This window comes from Homarus americanus, unplaced genomic scaffold (genome assembly GCF_018991925.1).
Source record: "Homarus americanus isolate GMGI-L3 unplaced genomic scaffold, GMGI_Hamer_2.0 scaffold17856, whole genome shotgun sequence".
NCBI lineage: Eukaryota > Metazoa > Arthropoda > Malacostraca > Decapoda > Nephropidae > Homarus > Homarus americanus.
This window is the reverse complement of record NW_024738735.1, coordinates 1,323,251-1,346,546: the sequence shown is the minus strand read 5'-3', so window position 1 is coordinate 1,346,546 and position 23,296 is coordinate 1,323,251. Positions and strand designations below refer to the sequence as shown.

Below are 23,296 nucleotides of genomic sequence, written 5' to 3'. Positions count from 1 at the left end.
TAACTCTTTTCTTGTCATCAATCCTATTTAATGCATAGATTTTTCACTACAGCCAGGAGGTCTAATAGAGCTCATTCTTTCCATTAGTTGTTTAAGTTTTTTATTTAAATTCCTAAAATGATAATGCTGGAAATATTGTAATTACTCAGCTGATTTGTTCTTTAACAGCAATGTCTGAGCATGATGGACAGAGGATATGTGTTCGGACTGATTAAGTTGTACTTGGAGCACTTTAGTCCTGGTGATCCAATTGTCCTCCATGTGTACAAGTTTACACTTCTTCGCGTTGTGTGCTCACATGAGCACTTTATACCACTCAACCTTCCCATCTTTAATACTCCTCACAGTGTAGATGCCAAAAAAGCCAAATTACGTCATAGTAAGTTGCTTTTTGTATTAAGTTAAATTAGAGATTTTGTTTTTCACCAAGGATTGTTTTATAAAAGATATAAAACCATTTGTAGCATAGTGAGATTTAGTGTTAGCTCTTTTAGTGTTTGTTAACTATATATGAACTGATGTTTATTTTGATCTGATTCAGTGAGCACTTTCTTGATACTAGGAAAGGACTTATATGAATATGTCCTGGCAGAATCTTAAAGATTCATAGTACAGTAATTTGAAGCCTCTTGTTTTGTTTCATCTATTTTTTTTTAATTATGATCTCAAATATAGGCTTCCCTCGATATATGACAGGGTTGTGTTCCTGAAAACCTGATCGTTAAGTGAGCAATCGCATACTGAACATGTCAAGGGAGTTACATTTCAGGAGTCAGTCATAGTGGTGGTTTTCTCCCAAATAGGCCCAAAAATCATGATATTAAAGCACCTCAACAGCAAAATATCATGATGTTAAAGTGGTGTAACCATATGTAACAAGTGGTCATATGTCATAACAGCAGCTAGTCAAAAAATCACTACCATATTTTTTACCTTATAAGATGAACTGTTTCCCCCAAAAATTTTTCCAAAACTCAATCTGTGTCTTACATGCCAAAGGTTAACCCTTGAGGGATTAGGATGCATAAAATATTTTATAAATAAGATGTGGTAGTGAATGATTTACTGGCACCATCACCTAGCCCCACAGCAACCACCAACACCCTACATTAGCTAGCATGTACATTGAGGACATACTGTACACTTATTTTTACAAATCTTATAACATTAAAACTAGGCATGTAATATTTATGAGATTATATAAATTAATTATAGAAGATGTGGCAGTGAACGATATACTGAGAAGTGTACCGTATGCATCATATGTTTCTTCTCAGAATTGATCGTTTAATACTGTAATATTTAATTTTGCATCCAATATTTGGTTGTCAAAGCACTGGCAGGTCTGTTTTGTACTCATTATGTATATGTTACACAGGTATATATTTTGTATGTAAAATGAATACAGTACACTGTACTATTATACAGCATTTGAAAACTAATGATAAATACAGTATTATAATTAATATTTTGAAGATTGTAAGTTTTTCTATGATATTAAATTTTTCATTGCAATATAAGCATAAATAAATGAATGAGAATAAGTCAGTCAAATGAAACAAAATGAAAAAGAAAAATTATGAAATAAACAAAGGTTATTTTGTGCTACAAGACAACATCTGACACGATGGTTGTTTTGAACTCTTATTTTCTTTTTAATAAGAAATTACAGTAGATTAAAAAATAATTGCTTATAACCGTAACTCTACCAACTGTTTTGTTTTTGCCAATTGCCAATAATTCATATTGTTTTAGCATAATTGCTGTTTGCCATTGTTTCCTTTGATAAATGTTTAAGACAGGCTGTGCAGATTATGTGGAACATTTACTTGTCCCAGGCAAATGACTTTTGAAATCTACTTGTCCTGACAAATTTTTGGAGAAATTTGCTCTTTCGAATACTTGTTATGGAAAAAGTTAATAAGCATCTTAAGACATTCAAATTTATTGTGTGCATCATCTCATAGATCATTTGTGTCCATATAAATGGTGTCAGTGGTAGTAACTCTTGCCATGTGATGTCATAACTCCAGTCACCTCACCTCACACCTGCAGGATGTGTGGAGAGGCAGAGGCAACACCTGTGATCACCTACCCTAACTACCACTCCCCACTGTAATCTGGTTTCAGAGTTGTTAACACTTGTGATGTGAGGTCATAACTCCTCTCACCTCGTATTCCTTTGAAATGTTGATAAGTTGACACCGACTGACTAGAGGTCGGTATGCGGCTAAATGTAGGGGTGAATTACCTGCAACTGTCATCGGTCACTAATTCTGGTGCACCGATGACAAGCGTTCCATTGACAGACCTCATTGGTTAAACATGTACAGTGAGGCTGGGTCATGCAGCACCTGACAAATTCCCAATCCCCATCTATATGTCTTATTCTCAGAATATTATCTTCTCTACTGGGCAAGTACCGGGCACTAGGACATGAAAAATCACTTCCATGACTTCTAGTATGGGTATACATACAGGCTGCTGGACACTGCTTATTTGTATAACCTGGTTTAACAATCTGACAATCTAACGTGAAATGCTTAGATTCCTGGTTAACAGTTACAAAAAAGAAAGAAAGAAAATTACAAATAAAACATCTTAAGAAGTAGATTATTTGGCATCTCTGCCAACAACCAGGCAGTCACAATGCATGAGAGAGATAGACATATTTTTCCTGTCCACATCATTTCAGCATTGATGTCTCCCATCTTACTGCCATTTAAATTTAAAAAAATAAATCACAGATGGTATCTAATATTATATTTTTTTGTTAAATTAATAGGGAAACTGTTAATATAAGGTAAATTAATATATCGAGGGAGGTCTGTATTAAGGCCAGGATTTGTTACTGAAATTGTACAGAATATATATATTAATAACAATGAAAAGAATTACTGAGACACTCAATGCTACATGGATAATAATTGTTTTACCTAAATTTAGTTCTCCATTTATTAATTTATATTGGTTATTTATGTTTGTAACTGATTTTCCCAAGTTTGGTTCATTGTAATTACAGTACTTGGGTTGCTAGCCACGCCTCCAGGACTGTGACCCATACTTCATACATATGTACCCCCAAATCCGTGTGATGTAAGTTTTTTTTGGGTAAGAATGCCAAGAGGGCTACATTGTAAACATTACCAAAGTAAGGACCCATCAATGAAGGAAGAATGTTTCTTATTTAGTAGTGGATGGGTGACTAAGTTTCTCCAGCAAATTTTGATTCTAAAATAATGTTTCAGGTACAGATGAATTCTACCTCAGCACAGACTTCAGCTCACGGCACTTTCTTGTTGGTGCTTTGCTAAGTGAAGTTCGTGCTGCCCTAGGGGAAGTAGCAGAAGTTCAGAGAGTGGCCATTGGTGTACTTCGAGATTTGCTTGCCAAACACGCCTTTGACGATCGTTACTTGCAATCTGTAAGTTATAAGAACATTTATTAATGTATTGTTTTTCCTTGTACATTGTCAGTGTAGTTAGTACCAGTAATAAATTTATTGCATTTTCTTACTTTTCTTTTTACTTATTATTATATCAGTAGGGTAATCCATGCAAATGTGGAAAATGGTGGTAAAACGTTGATGATGATGATGTTGATGTGTCAAATCGCCTTTGACTTGGAAGTGTTTCATAATTTTTATTTTCAGGGTCAGCAAGGGAGAATTGTCTGCTTATATTTTCCAATAGTCTCAGTCCTTTTGGAAAATGTGAAACGACTCAGTTGGCCTGCTGTTCCATCAAACTCTACAGGTTCAGCAATAAGGAGAGTTGACCCTCGAGCTAGTGCAAGAGCCCGAATTGCAAGGTTTGTTTGTTCCTGTTAAATTTAGTGTCAATACTTTGATGAGTGTTCAATTGAGAAGATCACTCCTTCATTTCCATCTAATATTGGAAATAGCAGGCATACAATAACTTGAGAAAATAGCATGTGTTACGTGTTATATATTATGTAATTTATCGTATTTACAGAAGGACTGACTTTGTAAAGTCTTAGGTCAAATGTTGTTACATTATATCTATGTACAGCTCCTCCCCGACTTACGACCTACTCGACTTACGACCACCCTCACTTACGAACCTTCCTCAGTCGTACCCAAATTTTGTCAAATTACATATTTTCGAGTCCCAGCGTCAGTACACAGACAATATTTTCGTTTGTAATTCACTTTAAAATGGCTGGCAAGCTTAAAAGTGAGAGTTTTGTGGTGCTGAGAAGAAAAAGAGACACCCATTTTAGATTTTCTATGTATTATTTAAGCATTTTCGACTTAAGACCATTTCTTCTTACGACCTAGATTTGGGTCCCTAACCCTGTCGTAAGTCGGGGAGGAGCTGTATATTGTAATACTGTAACTAAATGAGTTATTTTATTCCAGATCTGGAGGAGGAAGCATTGATATGAGTACATATAGCACTCCTTCTCGTAAAGGCTCTAGTCGCACTGATGTTTCTGGAATAACTGCCCGAGGGGATTCCTCATACCTGGCAATTATTGCTGGACCAGGGGGATTAATGACTCATCAAACTAATCTAGTCAATGGGAGATCTAGCTCAAGCCTAGAATCAGAGGATCAAGTGCCATCTACAGCAAATTCAGACCTACTTGAGGAGGAATTGGAGGAGGACATTACTGAAGAAGGAAGAAGTCATTCTAGGTGTGTTTGTGATATTTTCTATTATAATTTTCTTTATTTCCATATGCTACGGGAATTGAGAGGTGCCACATAAAGTTTTATCTGGTAAGTCAAAACTCACTCTTAAGGATCCCCAATAAATCCTACAATGCACAGTGTTACAGGTTGTCCTTGCAAATTTGTGTCTCAGGAAAATGGGCTTCAACACTTATTCTACTCTGTATAAGTGATGTAGCTTAGAAATAAAAAAAAAATATAATATAAAACTATAAAATAAGAAACATGATGAACATGGGGGTGTATGTGTGGGAGGTGAACGTACAAAAAAATAGCTCCTTCCACACCCAAAGCATCCTCTGGGTGACATGACACAGTTCAGCCAGGCAGTCACCCTGGTGACTAACAGATGTGTGGCTGCCGCACTGCATTGTGTATATTCCTTGATGTCACATTGAGAGGGAGCGCGACCATGCAGTTGTAGCCTTCACACATATTCACTTCATTTTCTTATTATATTATTTTCTTATTACAATATATTATACTATATTATTTTCTTAATATATTATATTTTTTTATTTTTAAGCCACATTAGTATTGTAATGATTATTCCACAACTTTTATATGTAACAAAGAAAATGTTCCATCTCTACAGATAATATTCTTCATTATTTCTCATTTAGGATATTATTCCTTGTTATCCTTTGTTTAGTGATAATTTTTCTTTACGTTAGGTTTTCAGGAATGCATTCCATCATTAAACGAAGGATACCTGTATAGTTCTGTTTTTCACTGACTTTACAAAATTAAATATAACATGTTTATATAGATATTAAAATAGTGTACAGAGTATAGTACAGTAATTATATTTGAATGTTTCTTGAGAAATATTTGCAGTGAATATTCACTTTTCAGGAACCTCAGTGTGGCATTTGCTGGGGAGAATGGGCCTGTGAGATATGATAAACTGTGCCCAGGAGAAGTCCGTGATCTTCTACTCTGTTTCCTGCACACACTGAAGCATGTCCCAGAACCTCATTTGGTAGCCTGGTGGGCAACACTTGGTAATGAAGCACTAGGCTACTTCTTTACTCTTCTTCAGTAAGTTGCTGCGCTTGAACTTTTCACTGATAAACTGATGTGGTATTTGTATAATGAGAGTATCCTACCCAATGAAAGTGTTTTTAAAAATGGTTTGAAAAAATCTCTTTAACCATTACAGTACAGTACAGTATTCCAGTACTCTTAACCGAACTTAACCCACCAGTTAAAGGGTTTGACTGACTGGTACTATTACCAGTGTGCAATACTGGATGGTAGCTGATTGGTGCTCTTAAATCTTAGTGCTTTTCCCCTGGTTAGCTAATCTCACAGTGAACAATATGATTATGTGATACATAAAATAATATCTTCTACATGATTACCATGGTGCACATGATCACAGATGATAATTGTGCAATGCATCTGGTTTTTTACTGTATGTATATTGAGAAAATGGTGTTTGCAATTACTCCTGTATACACCAACTAGAAAATGTTTCTTGCTTAATGAATTAAACTGTGCTCAAGCATCTGCTGACGGAGGCAATCTTTTATGTTTACCATCTTGAATTAAGGATTAAAAGGTGATCATTCTGTCCAAATTATTTTATGCCATTGCATAATCCTTTAACAATCTTACAGATTATGTTTACACCACTTCAAGTACACTGGCAAGAGACAGATAGTGAGAGAACAAGCACCAAAAAGAGCATCAACTCTTCCAGCAAAATTACAGCCTCCCTACTCTTGCAGTAGAATGTCCACAGCAACTGACAGTTACAGTGGTGAGTAGGAGCAATTTGGGATTGTATTTTATTTTTAAGATTGAAGTACAAATTTTTGTATTTGAAATCAATCATTTATCTGTTTTTTATTCTAGAATTGTCATAGGTAGTCAGATGAAAAATTGCTCATGTAAGCAATATTCCATCATTATAACCTAACTTAACTAGGGTTACCATATGTCCGTATTTTCCAGACATGTCCTCCTTTTTGGTCCTAAAGTCTCCGTCCGAGAGGAATTTTTATATATCTTTAACCATTCAGAATTTTGCTCTTATTATTTTTCCTCAAAGGTTTTTGATGCGAAATTGACCATGATATAAAATTTGGAATAAAATATTCACTGGTTCTTGGGAAAAAGAGTATTGATCATTTGAGATAAAATGTCGATCATTCGTTCTGGAATTGCTTAGCTCACTGCATTGTTCAGTTTTCATCCTGGACAGATACGATTTTTGCAAAGCCTCCACACTTCAGTGGTGACGTCAGCGACCAGCAGCTTGCCCGCCGCTTGCCGCGTAAATTAAGGAATGTACCGCGTAACTAATAATTGGCGCGTCTGGACAGGTGCCGCGTAAATGGCCAAACCCGTATAAAATATCCGCGTAAACCCAGACTATACTGTATATGAATATTTATGGATAGAGTGATGAAGGCAATAAAGGCAAGGATGACTGGGATAGATGTAAAAAATGAGTTGGAAGGTGGAGTGTGATCTGTGGTGTCATTTGCAGTCTTTTTTGTGGAAAAATCATAAACTTTCCCAAGGCTTCTTTGTCTCAAGCATTTCAGGCTCCTGATACTCAAGTTTAGTTCAAGTGAATACTAATACTATACTGTTATGAAAACATATTGCATGAATTTAAATAAATTACAGTTTTTCTATTATAATATAACTTGTCTTAGAATCTTTCAGGATTTGTCATTTCCATAATATGGCCATGTTACTTTCCCCAGTAAGTAGCCATGAAGGAGAAGGCTGGTTGAAGGCCCTACAAGAGGCTAACCTTGCCACAGAAGTTGGCCTCATAGTACTTGATGCTCTGGGTAACTTCACCACTCACTGCAGTGATATCCTCACATCTGATGGAGCTGAAATCATCATGCAGCAAGTGTTTTCTTTACATCTACTGTACCTACAGCTTGGGCAGTCAGAGAGTCTAATGAAGCATGTGTTTGCATCTCTTCGGGCGTTCATAAATAATTTCCCACGGACACTATTCCAAGGTATGATGCTTTTTGTACATAAGGGAGTTTGTTTTGCCACTAAGTATCGAATCCTACTTTGCCATTTTGTGGACAAGTTCTCAAGTTTAATTGATATTTTTTATTGTCTATATAATTTCTTTTATCTGTTGCTTAATGTTGCCCATTAACTGGATAAATCTTGTGTCATTAATTAAATAACAGATCAACGGAAATGTTTGATTCTTTATCATCATCAAAAAAAAGTTATAATAGAATACTTGTTCTAAGCCATTTCTCCTCCTCTGTGGACAACTTTGTTTTATTTTAATTGTTTTTCGTCCAATCTTCCATTTTGTTTGTAATTTGTATGTCTTTGGTTGGCTGACACTGAAAATACTATATCATTTTATGGTCAGAAAAGCTGTTGCATTGCCAGGGATGGAATTACCACAATCAATCAATCATTCAGTTAGAATGATTAAGCTGAGCCTTTCAAAGACAGTAGGCTATAGGCAGTAGCCTCCTTGGGAAGTACTACTTTTTGTGACTTCATAGGGCTTTAGGGATATTGGTACCTGGATCCCTCTCTCCTTCCTATTACAGTTACTAGATTTTACTCTCCTTCTCACTGGGCTAGTCGTCCTTTTTTTCTTTTTACATGCTGACTCACATATATTTATCTTTTCTTTTCTACTGTTGCCTTCATTGCAAAATCCTTAGCACAGCAACATGCATTGGAACACCACCACTGATTGGCTGGGGCTTTCCTCAAGGAATTCCCTTGATAATCTGCAGGGGACTGCAATACAACATCGTAGACACACCAGAGATTTTCTCCCTCTTATTCTCAAAAAGTGCTCTACTGAACTTTTTCTTTCCAAACATGTTTGGCTATCTCTTTGCACTTCAGTCTTCACCTCTTCAGGAAGAAATGCTGACATTCATCCTCCTCCAAAGAAATGTGATAAATTTAACTCTTCAAAATATCTCCCAAGTTTCATCACCTCAACATTAGCTGCTGATTTTTTTCATTTCTTACACATTTATTCTTTCAATCAATAGACTGTAGTGGTGAAACCCATGCAGTATCTTTTGACATTTCCAGTGCATATGGCAAAGTTTTGCATCTATCCTTACTTGCAAATAGCCTATCTATGGCATTTTCTCTATAGTCCCTTCAGTATCTTCTTTTAGTATCTTCTTTTCTGTTTAGTTGCAGAGTGGGCATAGATTTGAACAGTCTCTTCTCTGGCTGTCTATCAATTATGCAGTTCCTCATAGTTCTATTCTTGTACAAACTCTTTTCTTAGTATATTTTAATTATCTTCTTTCAGTGAAAACATCTCTTTTCACTCTTATGCAGATGATTCAACTCTCAAAAGATTCTTTACCCTGACTGTTCTGATTTCACAAGAATTTTAATTTTAATGCCAGGCACCAAACATCTTCATCATTACAGGAAGACCTCGTATGCATAGTTGAGTGAGATGCATTTAACATGGTCACCTTTAATGCTATTTAAGTAAAATATTTGATATTTAGCAATAGGTATATTATTGTACAGTTCTATATAAATTTTGATATTATCCTATTAATTTGTAGTCATCACTGATACTTCAAGTGTGGCTAAGGCAAACTACATTAGAATTTTATCCAAAAGTGCTTCATTGAAGTTTGGATTCAATGTTCAAAGCAGACCTTCATTTCAGATGAATAATTTGACAACCATTTATGTAAGCCATTTGTTTTCCCAGATGAAATACTGTTGTCATCTGTAGGCTCATTTATAGGGATATCTTATCACTTTATCTTGCAGATACTTTTACTGTTAGTGTATTGATGAGCTGCAGTCAGTATTGCCATCACCACACATCTTTCAGCATCTTATGAGGACATCTGGGAGGGCCCCATGCCTTTTCCGTTCAAATTCCTTTTGTAGAACCTCTGCCCATCATAGCCACAAAGTGTTTTTTTTTTTTTGTCCATCAGTTCAAAACACTGTTTCAATTACCTTCAGTTTTTGCCAAGATGATGCCTCCGTGAATATATTAGATGCAGTTGTCTGATCTCTCACTGTGCTGTTTGTTTGTTTGTTAATAAAAAATATGGAGAGATTATTGATAGAAATTTACAAGGCTTTTGTATTTGTTGAAGCATTTTAGCACATGGCTTATTTTGTTTGATTTTGCTGCTTGATCTTAAGCTTTACTTTGCTAGCTGCATTTTTTCCAAAAACACTGCTCTGCTTTTGGATTCTGTTATGTTCAAAGTTTCCAGTTTGTCTTGTATGCTCATTTCTCCAACGCATATCCCTCCTCACTCAATGTCAGGCGATGCTTCGCTGTGTGGGTCTCTCTGCTTCGAGATGCTGAAGTGCTGCAACAGTAAGCTGACCAACCTGCGCCATGAGGCCTGTGCTGTACTTTACCTGCTAATGAGGAGTAACTACGAATTCACTCGACGAACAGGCATCAACCGAGTGCATTTGCAGGTATACAAAGACAATAGGCCTGATAAGAGTTTTTCTTCCATATGAAGTTTTCAAAAGCATCCCTTTACACTAATGGCACTTAAATGAGACCTGGAACAGGAAAAGGGAAGGTAATTGTAAATTAACTGTGAAACAAAACTGGATAGGGTTAAGTACACATATGTTAATTGAAAATAAAATTCAAAAACTTAATACCAGAGCTTTCTTAAAGAGGAAAAACGAATTCTCAATCATTATGTTTTTAATAAACTGAGATGGTATCTAATAAATGGAAACCATGTGAATAGATGAGGAAAAGTCAGAGAGGATTTAGAAATGAAAATAAAAAGTTTGGGGGACCATTTGTACTGAAGAAGAAATTAAATAATACAGTACTGTACTGGTATATCAAAGATGATTTTTACAGTTTGTCAAGTTGCTGGGGCCCAAAGAACAATTATTATGAAGTAAAGATATGTAAGTTTATGTTAGTGGCTGCAGGGGCTAAGATTAAAAGTCATAATTTTGCCTACTGTTAGTGAAATGAAATAGAATAACAGAATAGCTATTAACTGTTCACAGAAAATGTTTGAGCTTTATGTATGGAGTTAAAGCAAGTGGGGTGAAAAAAAAATGAAGACTAATGAGAAATAATGGATGAGGCTTGAAATAAGTTGAATATATGGAAAGGAAAGATATGGGAAGAATGATCAGAATATTATGTAAATGACATGAGTGAAAGAGACGAGGGGAAAATTGTAGTGGAAATTTAGGATAATGGGTTATGAGAGAGAGGGGGATGTATGGAGATGTCCAACTGTTTAGAGACTGAATGGGACACTTGAAGAATAGTTTTATATTGCATACTAGATATTGGTATGAGATGAAGAACAATAGATTATACATGTTATAAGCATAAGAATAAATCTGTTGAAGAGGGGAATGATCTTTTTTTCTCTCTTCTCTAAGGTCACGAGGAATTTGAAACATGACTACTGTATATGTCTTATGGTGGCAGTAGAAAACACTTAGTAATGGGGATTTTGTGGTGGGGATAATTTTCTTTATGCAGTTAACCATATTCATCACCCTCAGTAGGTCACTGTTCTTTCTTGAGGCACGTGTATTGTAATGATATCCTATTAGTAGGTTCTTCTGACAGTTGACCTCCTTCATTCTCACCATTTTTCTTCAGTGTAAGTGGTTTTTGTATAACCCTGTTAGTTGCAACTATTATTTGTGTAATCTTGTACTGTAGTAACTGTAAGTACTTTACAGTATAAATAATAAGTAATAAAAAATTCACTCATTTAACACTCCTGATCCCCATCATACAATTATCTACAGTATTTGTAAATGAGTGTTCTGTAATAATATTATATAAATAAAATATAAAATCACGTGCATGACCATTTATGAAGCTAGTTTGTTGACCAAATTAAAAATATTAATTATTATAGTAAGATACTGTATTCTTGTTCTTCCACCTCTAATGTGTACAGAAAATCAACGTCATTGCCCATTCATCCTCTTACTAGACTACCGTGAGGTACACATGAATTAGAGAAAGAAGAGCTCTGTGGTATGCTTTCAGCATGTGTATGAGTCACATCCTCCTCATTGGTGCAACCACATGACACACTGGCTGCTGCTCTCTCCTCCCTCCCTCTTCCCTACATATTTATACATCATTACCATCAATACCAACAGTATTGTCACTCTTGATAGCTTCAATAGTTAGATCATATCTGTCAGTGGTATCAGTGACAACATCATAAAAATCTTCATCAGATAAGTCATCATTCAAAGAACAAATTTTAGATTGTGTAAGATAGCAGGTTCAAGGACTCCTGTTTTTTTTAAATATCTGTACATGTGTCTGTTCATTATATATTGATATGAGAACACTTAAAATACACAATTACAATAATTGAATACATACATAATAATAATGGTTGCCCCTCGTGTAATGAGGATGGCCGGCCCAAGGGCCACCTAGGCGTGAATTTGTTTAAGGTGTAGAAGTTGTCGCCAACTCAACAACCACACCCTAAGCTAACGAGTTACATGACCCAGTGTCAAAGAATAGTCCGAGAAGACCAGACAACTTGCCAACTGCACTGGCAAACCATTACCCCGGAACACGATCCGCAAATCGATTAACATCCAGGTTCCCAATTACTGCTGGGTAGACAGAGGCAAGAAACTTGCCCATAGTTTCACCCTGCCAAGGGATCAAACCCAGGTCCACTCGCTTGTGAGGCGAGCATGCTGACCATTACACCACATACATACGTGCATTGTAACACATTGTGACACATTGTTACACCTTGTGACAGATTGTAACATTTTGTGATTCATTGTCACAACTTGTAATATTCTGACACCTTGTGACAAATTTTAACTTTTGTGATTCCGTGTCACAACTTGTAATATTCTGACACTTGATGACATTGTGACATCTTATGAGACCTTGTGACATGTGAAACCTTGCAAGGCTTTCTTACGCATTACCAATATGGTAATTCAGCTTCACTGTAATTTACGAAAATAAATTTAAAGATTATTGAGGATATTAACAATGGATATATTTGAATAAGAATTTATTGGTAATACAGTATGCACTGTACTCTGCAGGTTGTGAGGTATCAACTGTCAGCCTATCCTTTTAATTTTTAATTTCTGGCTCAATTGTTATACTGTATTATCTATGTCCAACAATTGATAATTGTAGAATTTCATATTTTGAAAATGCCTCACCTTAACTGCCTTGAATTAATTGTCTGATGTGAATGTGTCTGGGATTGATAATGGGATAAAGACTAAAGACCAGAAGATTATGGAGAAGCAGTGGAAGTCTTGGAGTGTTAAAGAGTGGAGTGATGGGAAGAGGCTTGTTTGCTTGTTTTATGATTAGCCCAGTCCACTTCAGTGAAACAGATGAATAGATTGGGTAACTGGATAATATGAAAGTGTGTGAGACTGATGATGATCAAGAAAGAATTAACTGATTTTGAATCTAGGTAAAAATTAAAGGTTGAATAAAATTGATCGGTGAAAAAGATTACTGGTTCAAAAGGGTGAAAGTAGGGATGGATTTACTGAATTATTTGATTTTCAAATTTAATTTCAGGGTGGAGGAACACATCATAGTTATCCACAGGTATAATGTTGCACCCCTCAATGGGCAACTGTACATGTACAAAGAAATCAAAAGGGACTGTGCTGTACTAATGAGGTGCTTGTGCCATTTACATCTAAAGGTCTAAACTTATACTCTTCATAGCAGTGATGCCTCATATATTTTTCATGTTGTATTTTTTGTTTCATGGAATTTTTCTTTCCAGGTCATCATCTCTGTGTCACAGCTCTTAGGGGAGATCATTGGTTTGAATTATGCCCGGTTCCAGGAGTCAATGGCTCTTATTAATAGTTATGCCTCCAGTGACAAAGCAATGAATAATACAGGTGATGATTTTTTCCTACTGTAAAATAATTCAGACATTAATAAGATTATAATGAAAGTATATTAGATGATGATGATGATTATGATTTAAAAAAAAAAGCCTGATACTCTAAAAGGTTAAGGGTTTTGGTAAAATTTTTCACCTATTATTTAATGTATATATACTCTTTATACAGCAGGTATACCTGTTTTATCAATAAACATAACATTTAGGTTTTAATATGAGCTATTAGAATAATTCTCTTTTAAACAATAATTAGGGTTTGTAAGTGAAGTACGAGACTTGACCAAAAGGATTCGGACAGTATTGGTTGCCACTGCTCAAATGAGAGAACATGAGCGGGATCCTGAGATGCTATGTGATCTCCAGCACTCATTGGCTGCATCTTATGCTGCAACACCAGAGCTGCGCACCACTTGGCTCCAGGCAATGGCCAAGCATCATGTAAAGAATGGAGATCTATCAGAGGTTAGTTAAGTTTTTTGTTTTCATTTAGGTGAAGATTCTTTGACTGGACTTTTATTTGTATTTTACATTCTTCTTGTTAGAATTAGAGCTCACATTTAAAAGAATCCAGCCACTGTGAAGATGAATTATTTATCATTTGCAAAAATCTTCATTATTTAAATTATTTTTGAACTTACAAAATAATTTTCTCTTCTAGTAGCTCCCTTTTAGTGTTGAAACTGAAAACTTAAACCCCACCTTTGAAGAACCAAACTGCATAATATTACTTCTAGTTATGGACATAAATTATGTTTCTGTTACAATTAGATGTGATGTGTTATGATGGCTCAATTTTGCTACATTTGCACTTAGACACCTGATCAGTGAATAAACCAGAGCATATAGAGACGCACTACACACTACAATAATATTTATTAGTTCTGATAAATACGCTACAATATTATTTACTAAGTGCTAACGACAGATCCTGTGGTAAGTACCAACCCTCTTGAGCAATGAGCAGTGACAACAATGGTGCTTGAGAGATGGTGAATGCTGGCAGCACTATTAGTGAGGGTGGATCAGTGGGGCCGATCAGCTGGTAACACTGTAAACAAGAGACTGAGAATATACTGCAGCGCAAGAGCTCATCTGGGATTGGGTGTGGGATTCTTTTTTGGGGGAGGTGAATTAATTATTTTTTGATAATGTTTTATTAACCCAGCACCAGATGAACTTAAATAATATGGGGATTATGGTGCATTGAATACTTTTGTTATAAAGGGATCACAGGCTGCCAAGCCTCTTTTAGAATACCTACTACTGTATAAAGATAAGAACATCTGTGGAATAAATGAACGAAATCGAATACAGTATATCCTTATGGTGATAGTGCTGTTCTCAGAAATTACCAAAAATTTTCTTTTAGCCCCGTGGATAGCTGAATTTTGATTGCGAATCTTGAATAAAGAGTGACTAATAATTTTTTGTGATGAAGTGAATTTGCAAATATGGAGTTCTCAAATATGAGGGACAAGTGTAGTACCTGTACAGGTAAACCTCGATAAAGATGTCTCACGATATTCTGCTTTAACGATGGTCATGAATTAAGACCATCTTGCTATAAACGATCAAAAAAGTTTGCTTTAATGATATCCATCAATATCCATTGGTTGGAATTTTTTTTTATCTCCAGTGCAAACTATGGATTGATATACTCAAATTAATCACTGTCTTTCAAGAATTCCATCAATGCTAATTATATTTTTTTATGTCAAGTCAGTGACATTTTATAAGGAAACAATATTTAACCCTATGCACCACATATCCCTTGCTGCATTTGTCAGCCGAGGTAATATTTACCCGCGTGCCGCCACATGGCCAACCCGATACAGTCCTGCGCTTGATTCTATGTCGATCATCACCCTGCCATTGTATTGCTCCATGATTATCAGTCAGCATCATTGATTGTATATACTTTGTATGTATCATCAGTGGGTTTTTTTTATCTAGTGAGGACAACACTAACAACTAATATTTAGATTGAACTGTGTTATGGTGACCATGAAGTGATATTTTCTGTTGTTAAGTGACTGTAAAGTGCTTCGCCTCTGTTGGTGTGAGCAGTGTTGGCTGCTATCAGTGTTTTTACTTTAACATCGTTCACTCTGTTTTTGTGACAAGTGCATTCGCTCTGTTTTTGTGACTGTGAAGTGAGCAGTGTAACTTTGAAAATGTCTGGGAAGACCAAGGCATCCAAGACAACCGTGTCTCTGAGGTGAAACTTGACATTGTGAAGCGGCATCCCCCATAGGCTTTGTAGGAGTCAGAGTGACATCTCTACTCCAACTACAAGAGTCCCCTTAGCATTGAAGGGGACATGCGATGATGACCAGACTTATTCTTCATGATGTGGTGAGTGTTGTTTAATTGTTTTTTATTGATTTTATAAGTGTAGGAATTTTTTGTTGGTGATACGTGTGTTTGGGGACTGGCTGGGAACGTATCTCATTGAACTCCATGTTATAATGCTCCCTATCTATGATATTTAACCTAGCGAGGGGTTTTCAGAACCTAACCCCATCATTTATCGAGGTTTACCTGTCCTAATGTGTTATCACACCCAAAAGGTTAATACTTTGTGTCATAGTACTCTGTCAATTTTACTGCTAACTAACTGTATGGGCTACTCTCACTCGCTTACTCCGCACACCTGAGTGTTGTTCTTACAATATATGTACTCTACTCCACCTGTATTTTCTCCATTAGTTTTTTGGCTATCTAGATTTTTAATACATTTTTGAGCTAGGTAAAACCATACTGTAGAGTGTAGAGAATTACTTTGAAAAATAAATACAAATGAATATACAGTACGTACTGTAGTTTTCATGTATTTCGCAATTATAATTGGAATAAAATATTTTGTGCCAGCAGGCTCTCCATGGACCTGAATTTGACACGCACAATACAAGCCTCAGAAATGATTGAGTGGTTGTAATTTGATATGACATGTATAAGTGTTAGAAATGACAGCATTTGTAATTTTTGTTTTATGCAGATACAGTACATGTTAAGTATCATGGAAAGTGTTAACCTGCCTCTGTTGATGTGAATCATTTATATCTTCAGACAGACAGACAGATATCTTGATAACTGAAAACAAATTCATCACATAGTCTCATGATTTTCTATGGTTTTAAAAATAGAATGGGTGATACAACATTTGATGTTGACCAATATTTTTCTTTTTATAATGATTTTTTTACATAGTGTGCAGATAAACAGAAATATCTTATTTTTCTTTTACAGGCAGCATTTTGCCAACTCCACATTGCAGCCCTTATGGCTGAGTATTTACGTCACCAAGGAGAATCTCCTGAGGGTTGCCAGACCTTCTCCATTATATCGGACAACATACCGAGGGATGAGTCTAACTTGCGGCTGGATGCAGGTAAGATGTCATAATATAAGAATTGAAAGTTTGCAGTCTTGTGGTCATGAGCTTGACAGTTTTGTTTTGGTTTATACACTATTTATTCTTGTAGTTTTGTTTATTTGATTAAATTTTTACTAATTTGAGAAATAGGGCAAAAGATTCACGATTCATCCAAGCTTGCATTATTATGCTTCATTGTAAATAATATCTTCTTTTTTTTTTTTTTTAGATATGCAGTCTTAGTATTTTGTTATAGAATTTCACAACTTTTTTTATTATTATTTTTGTAGCATTATTTCTCACACCGTTTATCCCCTTTACTTTTTGCAATATGTGCTTTCACTTGTGACATAGCTAAACTTAACTTAGATGCTATCAGACACCCAAGGAATATTGTGTGAAACAAAAATTTTATTTCTCTTACAACTATTAAGTGTTAACTTCATTGAAGACATTGACACTCGTGCACCATGATGCATATAGACATCAATGATAATCTTATCCAATTGGCAGTGACATCCCAATGTATAATTCAGGATAAAAAATTCACGAAAAATCGAGTAATTCTGATTGACGCTTGAGACTTTGCCACGTCATTCTGGGAGGCCTCCTCTCTCATGGTAATCTATCTCTAATTGGTTACTTGGCACTAGTCCATATCACACTGACCATGAGACATCAGTTTTGTCCTGGCAGTGAAGCTATCCACCCCACACACCTGTGCTGTCCATTGTGCAATAATATTACTGTAAAGTGTTTACAAAGCATTCATTTATTTATTTTTTACGATATTTTGTTTACAGTATTCAAATTTGTAACCGTTATATACGTAAAATGTGCCATAATGCCCTTCTGTGAATACGATAAATCTTTAAGTGATGAAAAGTGTTGTGAAATGTTTTATAAGTGTCCATTTAAGTGTTTATAAAGTATTTATTTTTTTATTTTATAACATATCACTTGTTGAAGCTTGTAAGACTCTTGTGTATGAACTGCATAATAAATTCCATTCTATGGATACAATAAATGTCTCAGCTAATTGTAAAAGTGATAAAAAGTGCATTTGAGTGCTAATTGTTATAAATAAGGCGGTGCGCTTGAGTGTAATAGCCTGTATGACTATTTCTTATTTATGATGCTGAGGTTAATGCTGAATTTAATTGAATGGTCAATAAAATTTAGTTGGTGAATTGTGGGTAAGTAGGTAGAATTTTTTATTGTTATCACAGAATTCATGAGTAATTTCCCCTGATGGCCATCTTTCTTAAAACGTAATTCTTTTTTTTTTATCTCTGTTCACTCTGTTTGTGGGATAAGACTTGTAATCATTGTTTCCATAATATTTTTTTGTTTATTACCTGGCAGATATAACAGTTACACCTTATAGAGCTCTGGTTTAGAGACAAGGTGAAACTAATCTTTTCACTAGTTTCTGGTTTTATTTCTGTGGTTTATATGGGTTCTAAACTTTTAGAGCTAGCAAGCTATATAGCTCAAGTACCTTGCTCTGGCCACAGTTGAAATATTGTCCAGTACAAACAGATTTCCAAGAGCAATCCTCCATTTATGACCAAATGCACATGAAGATGAGCTTTGCATTGCTAAAATATTTTTACTTCAATAACTTAGTCTTCATGCTTTTTATATAAAAATCATAAGATTGTGTTTGCAATTGAAAATCAAATAGTACATTTAACCAAATTTGATACATGAATACATCACCAAAGGAATAAAGTGTATATTTGTTCTGTTATGGTATTATTATACAGTGCAGTTTCTTGTAATGAATAGGATATTTTGTGTACCTGACTAGCATCTAAATTCAGTTAAGCTATGTTTTATATTGTAGGGGTATTTAAGGAGTAAATAGAAAAATAATCACTATCACTTCTGCTATACAGTATTGTGCTTTTGTCATGTTTATATTTTGCTTTTGGCATCCTTTATTGTTTTCATACTGTAGAAAAATGCCCAAAAGGGTACAGATGTGCAATTTTCTCTTCTTTTTTTTATAGAATGCTAATAATATTAGTTGCTGTTTGAATTTCTCTAATAAAATTTACAGTTGCACTACAGGTATATTGTCACAAAATCCATTTGTGGTTAAAATTTTCAAGAGCACTTTGGTAATTGCTATGTTGATCTTCAGGTGTGGGTTTTCCTCAATGTTTTAGATTCCCTATTTTCAAGTACTGTAGTTAATGAGTACAGCTTTCAACAGTAATTTAAATTAGATAATTTAATTATGATTTTTTTGAAAACTACAACTCAAAAGTCACTATTGTAAAGAAACATTGGAGAAAGTACCAAAGTCTTTCTGAGAGGTTAAATATTATAAGCCTGATGCTTTTACCTTGGCCATTACTCATCTTCTGCTTGCCGTGTCTTCTGTGGCGTTCCTGTTAGACGTTGCATGCAGCTCGCAGGCTCCACGCTTTCACACCGGTAGGTACTCAGGGAGTGCTCTCGTGAGATTTACACTGTACAGTACAGTGTTCAATGGTGCTTTTGAGTGAAAGTGGTTACTTTAATACAGTGCACAAAACTAACTAATCCAAGTGTGAAGGAATATTAGATTTTTATATTGAATAACCAAGAAACTACAAAAACTTTTGTAGTGTTTATTTTGTTTGTGCTATCTGTTACATACTGTGAAGTTTAATTTTTTCTCTTTATGTGATAATATTCTTACTCTAGTTACATGACAAGGATGTGAGAGAGTTTATCAATAATATTTAGAGCCATTAGTCTTGTACATATTAGAAATTTCATGCTTGAAATGAGCAGTACAGTATGTAATTCCAACATATGCATTAAATTTACAGTAACATGTAGATATTGTTCAGGCTGATACTTTATTTTGATATCGTTGTAATTATAAGGTACATCTGGCTTATTGTTTGTTTTGATTTTGTTTCTACATAATTATTTATGAATATCTTTCAAAATGGTTTACAGTAGTCATCCATGGTATACAGTACTTAAATACAGATTTAAATATTAATGGCAGGATTCAGTTTATAGAAGGTGAATATTAATAATAATAGTAGAACTTCAAAACTTTACCCTAATGGAGGGGTCAAATTAGGTGAACGGCAAAAAATATTGAAAATTTTCTAGAGAAAGAGAAGAGAGAGATTATATTGAACAGAAATAATATACAGGTATCCCGCAAGATACGAATGGGTTAGGTTCCCCAAATAATTAGTTTTGTGAATTTTCATATCTTGAATAGAAAAACATATGGGAGAAATAAGTTTCGGGTCCCAATGAAAAAATTCCCTAATATCATACCCCAAAAACATGAAATTGGTTCATAAACAGGAAAAAAACCTACCTAATAAATGGGAAACAGTACACAACTACTGTAATTTTCTACCTAACACATTAAAAACATTAATAAAATACTATCTAGATGAAAATATGCTGCTAAAATTATTAAGGAAAAGATGAATCAAAGTTTAACACAGCCATTTGCATAGACTCTGGCTGCTTCATGTGTAGCTGCCCTTTAGCATCTCCAAACAATCAGCTAGGCAGCTTCTGCTCACCCACAACACTCCCTCCCCCATCTGTAAGATTGAGTATGCATGTAATTGAGTAAAAACAGTAAAGTTAAGTTTATATATCTGAAACACAGGTTGAAAAGTAATTATAACATAACTCCTGCTAACTCTCACTGGTGCACAAAGAAAATTTATTCCCTTTATCTTTTTGACCTTATGATAATTATTTAATTTTTTATTTATTGCACTTTCTTGAGGGGCTCTGCTTATAGTACTGTCCCTGTCTTTTTTGGACTCATTGTTTTTGGGGATGATCATAGAAATAGTGAGAATGAGGAAACAAAGACGATGCATGTTCCATGAGGCCGAAAGACAGTGATAAACATGCCACCAAGTTTTCTAGGCTCACTGACCAGACAGACTGGGTTAGCCTGCCACTAGCTTCACATCAGAGCATTGAAAACAAGTCTACAAGTGCACTTGCCTGGCTAGCCACTCGGTAACAAATGATTACTAGGCCAACTCCACAAATGAGAATACAAGCTGGTTTACTTGAAATTTTGCTCGTTAAATTAAATAAAATCTCTTTTATTGAATATTCGAAACCTGACACACTGTGCTTGTTAAAGTAAATTCTCATTTCTGATGCATTTGGTTGAGCAGAAATAATGATTTATAAAATATGATACATTAATAGTTTTCTTAAAGGAAAATGTGTTGTACCTGTATAAGATATTGGAGATAAAGTTTTATTTTATATATATAGCAGTTATTATTATCATTCTCATCTCAGAATCATCACACTGTACAAGTGTGAGATTTATTAAACATCTGGCAATGCTAATGAGAACTCGCTTTTCTGCCTTCATTAACATTGACCTATGGCCTGCTAGTGAGGCAGGCAACAGATTCATACCATAGCACCACATATGAATGGATGAAGAAAAGAGGTTTGTGAATGAAGTATATTTCAATTGAGATAAAATCTAATGATTGGAAAGGAACGGTGACAAAAGAGAGAGAGGTGAAGTTCTGAAGCTTTACTCCATATCAATACTTAAACAGAGATTACATTGCTTGGCTTTTAAGGGACAGATTTTTGTTTTTGTTGTTTACAAGTGACAATATGCTCCCAAATTTACATTGTTGAACTTTTGAAGAGGCTGTTCATCAAATTTGAACAGTGGCAACCTTGAGTTTCAGACTAAGTTCCCAATGTTAATAATAGTTGTAAAATTTTATATTTCCTTTCCAGCAAAATGTGGAGAGCTTTGAACTCTTGTCCCTCAATTCCAAATTAATTATTGTTAACATGTAGCATGTTATGTGCCCATATAATGTATTGTACCGGCAAGCATAAACCCAGATATTATGATCCTTTAAATCAGTGACATTAGTTTGTAATGGTTCCAAGGAGGGTCCTGCATTGTGACAACCCAGGCTAACCTTAGGCATTGATGGCTGGCATTATTTAACAATTAGTTGTATCCTGTACAATTTCTGATTTCACTGTTTTGGAATTTGTCTTATATCTGATATGATATGGCTATTGGACACCAACTGTGGGGTTAGGTACCTGGAAAACTCTATGGTTGAAAAATCCGTGGTTGGTAAGACTAAAGGCTTATGGGAAATAGGGGGTTAGGTTCCAAGGCTACGAAAAACACTCGCCAAAGCCTAACTAACTTGCCTGTTCCGTCGCAAAACAATATTTTATTGTATATTTCATTAAATTTGAGTCAAATACGTACATATAAAATAGCATAATATAAATTAAATATAAATATAAATTTAAAAGTACCTGTATAAGAGGTATTTACCTTCATAAAGGATGATGGGGTATGAGGAGGATGACACTAGCCCTTACCATAGCCTCACTTTTTTTAAATCATACAAATCGAGGATTCGTTTACCCCCATAGCGGGCCCCACTGACGCTATTCTTTCGCCATGCACTAGTCTATCGAGTACTTCAATTTTCTTTTCTAGAGGCATTATGTTCCTTGCCATCTTCACTTTTTTCTCATCTTTATCATTAACACTCAATGCATGCTTAGGGGGCATAGTTAATGGCAAAATCAATGTTAATATGTTAGAAAATATGTAATAAATATCCAGTGTATGAAACAGTAAAATATGTCTGCACGGTGCGAGATCACAACTTTGAGAGAGCTTGGCGGGAGGCTGGACGCTGCGTGGATGAATACATTGGAACACTGGGAAAATGATGCTGTACTAAACTGCGGATACTCAAAATTCGATGCTGCAGTTGATGAAATGGTGTACAGAGTAAAAACCATGGATACCCGAAATCTGCGGTTGGTGAAGGACTACTATACAGTATTCAAAAAGAATCTAAAATCTCATGCACAAAATACAAAATTATGATGGTCCACATATTGACTTCTCACATAAGCTTTGCTCAGCTCCATTTTTTTTTATTCTTTATACACTGTGGTTCAAGAAAAGGTTTCTTAAATTTGAGGGTGTATTCATGAGACAAAAATGAGGGTGTATGACTCCATAAATACAGGCATCCCCTGGGTTACAGATCCGTTCTGTTCCTGAAAATCTTTCCGTATCACAAAATTCCGTATCACAAAACCATTTTTCCCATTGACTCCCATTATATAATTTGAGATGCATTCCTATGGAAATTTTTTGTGGTCCAAAAAGTAACACAAGCACATACAGTATATGAATGAAAATAGACACATACAATGATTCGTTCATGATATAGCATGACAATAAATGCACACACTTGAATTTAACTTACCAGAAATGATGTTGAGTGCTGCAGGAGGTGGTGAGGTGAGGTGGTGCAA

The 23,296-nt window shown here is 35.1% G+C and overlaps 1 protein-coding gene across 3 annotated transcripts in view; it reads left to right on the top strand.

Moving 5' to 3' along the window:
• LOC121874336 (dedicator of cytokinesis protein 9-like) overlaps positions 1-23,296 on the top strand; it is a 74,838-nt gene that overhangs the window by 29,850 nt on the left and 21,692 nt on the right. For 2 of the 3 annotated variants that reach the window (XM_042378460.1, XM_042378458.1), the window contains 12 exons: positions 169-379; positions 3,249-3,424; positions 3,653-3,810; positions 4,382-4,660; positions 5,552-5,737; positions 6,319-6,461; positions 7,417-7,686; positions 9,978-10,138; positions 13,465-13,585; positions 13,844-14,052; positions 16,840-16,981; positions 19,373-19,411. In XM_042378460.1, coding sequence (XP_042234394.1) covers positions 169-379; positions 3,249-3,424; positions 3,653-3,810; positions 4,382-4,660; positions 5,552-5,737; positions 6,319-6,461; positions 7,417-7,686; positions 9,978-10,138; positions 13,465-13,585; positions 13,844-14,052; positions 16,840-16,981; positions 19,373-19,411 — 2,095 coding nt within the window. The remainder of the gene's footprint in view (positions 1-168; positions 380-3,248; positions 3,425-3,652; positions 3,811-4,381; positions 4,661-5,551; positions 5,738-6,318; positions 6,462-7,416; positions 7,687-9,977; positions 10,139-13,464; positions 13,586-13,843; positions 14,053-16,839; positions 16,982-19,372; positions 19,412-23,296) is intronic. The other variant, XM_042378459.1, reaches the window with a different exon arrangement.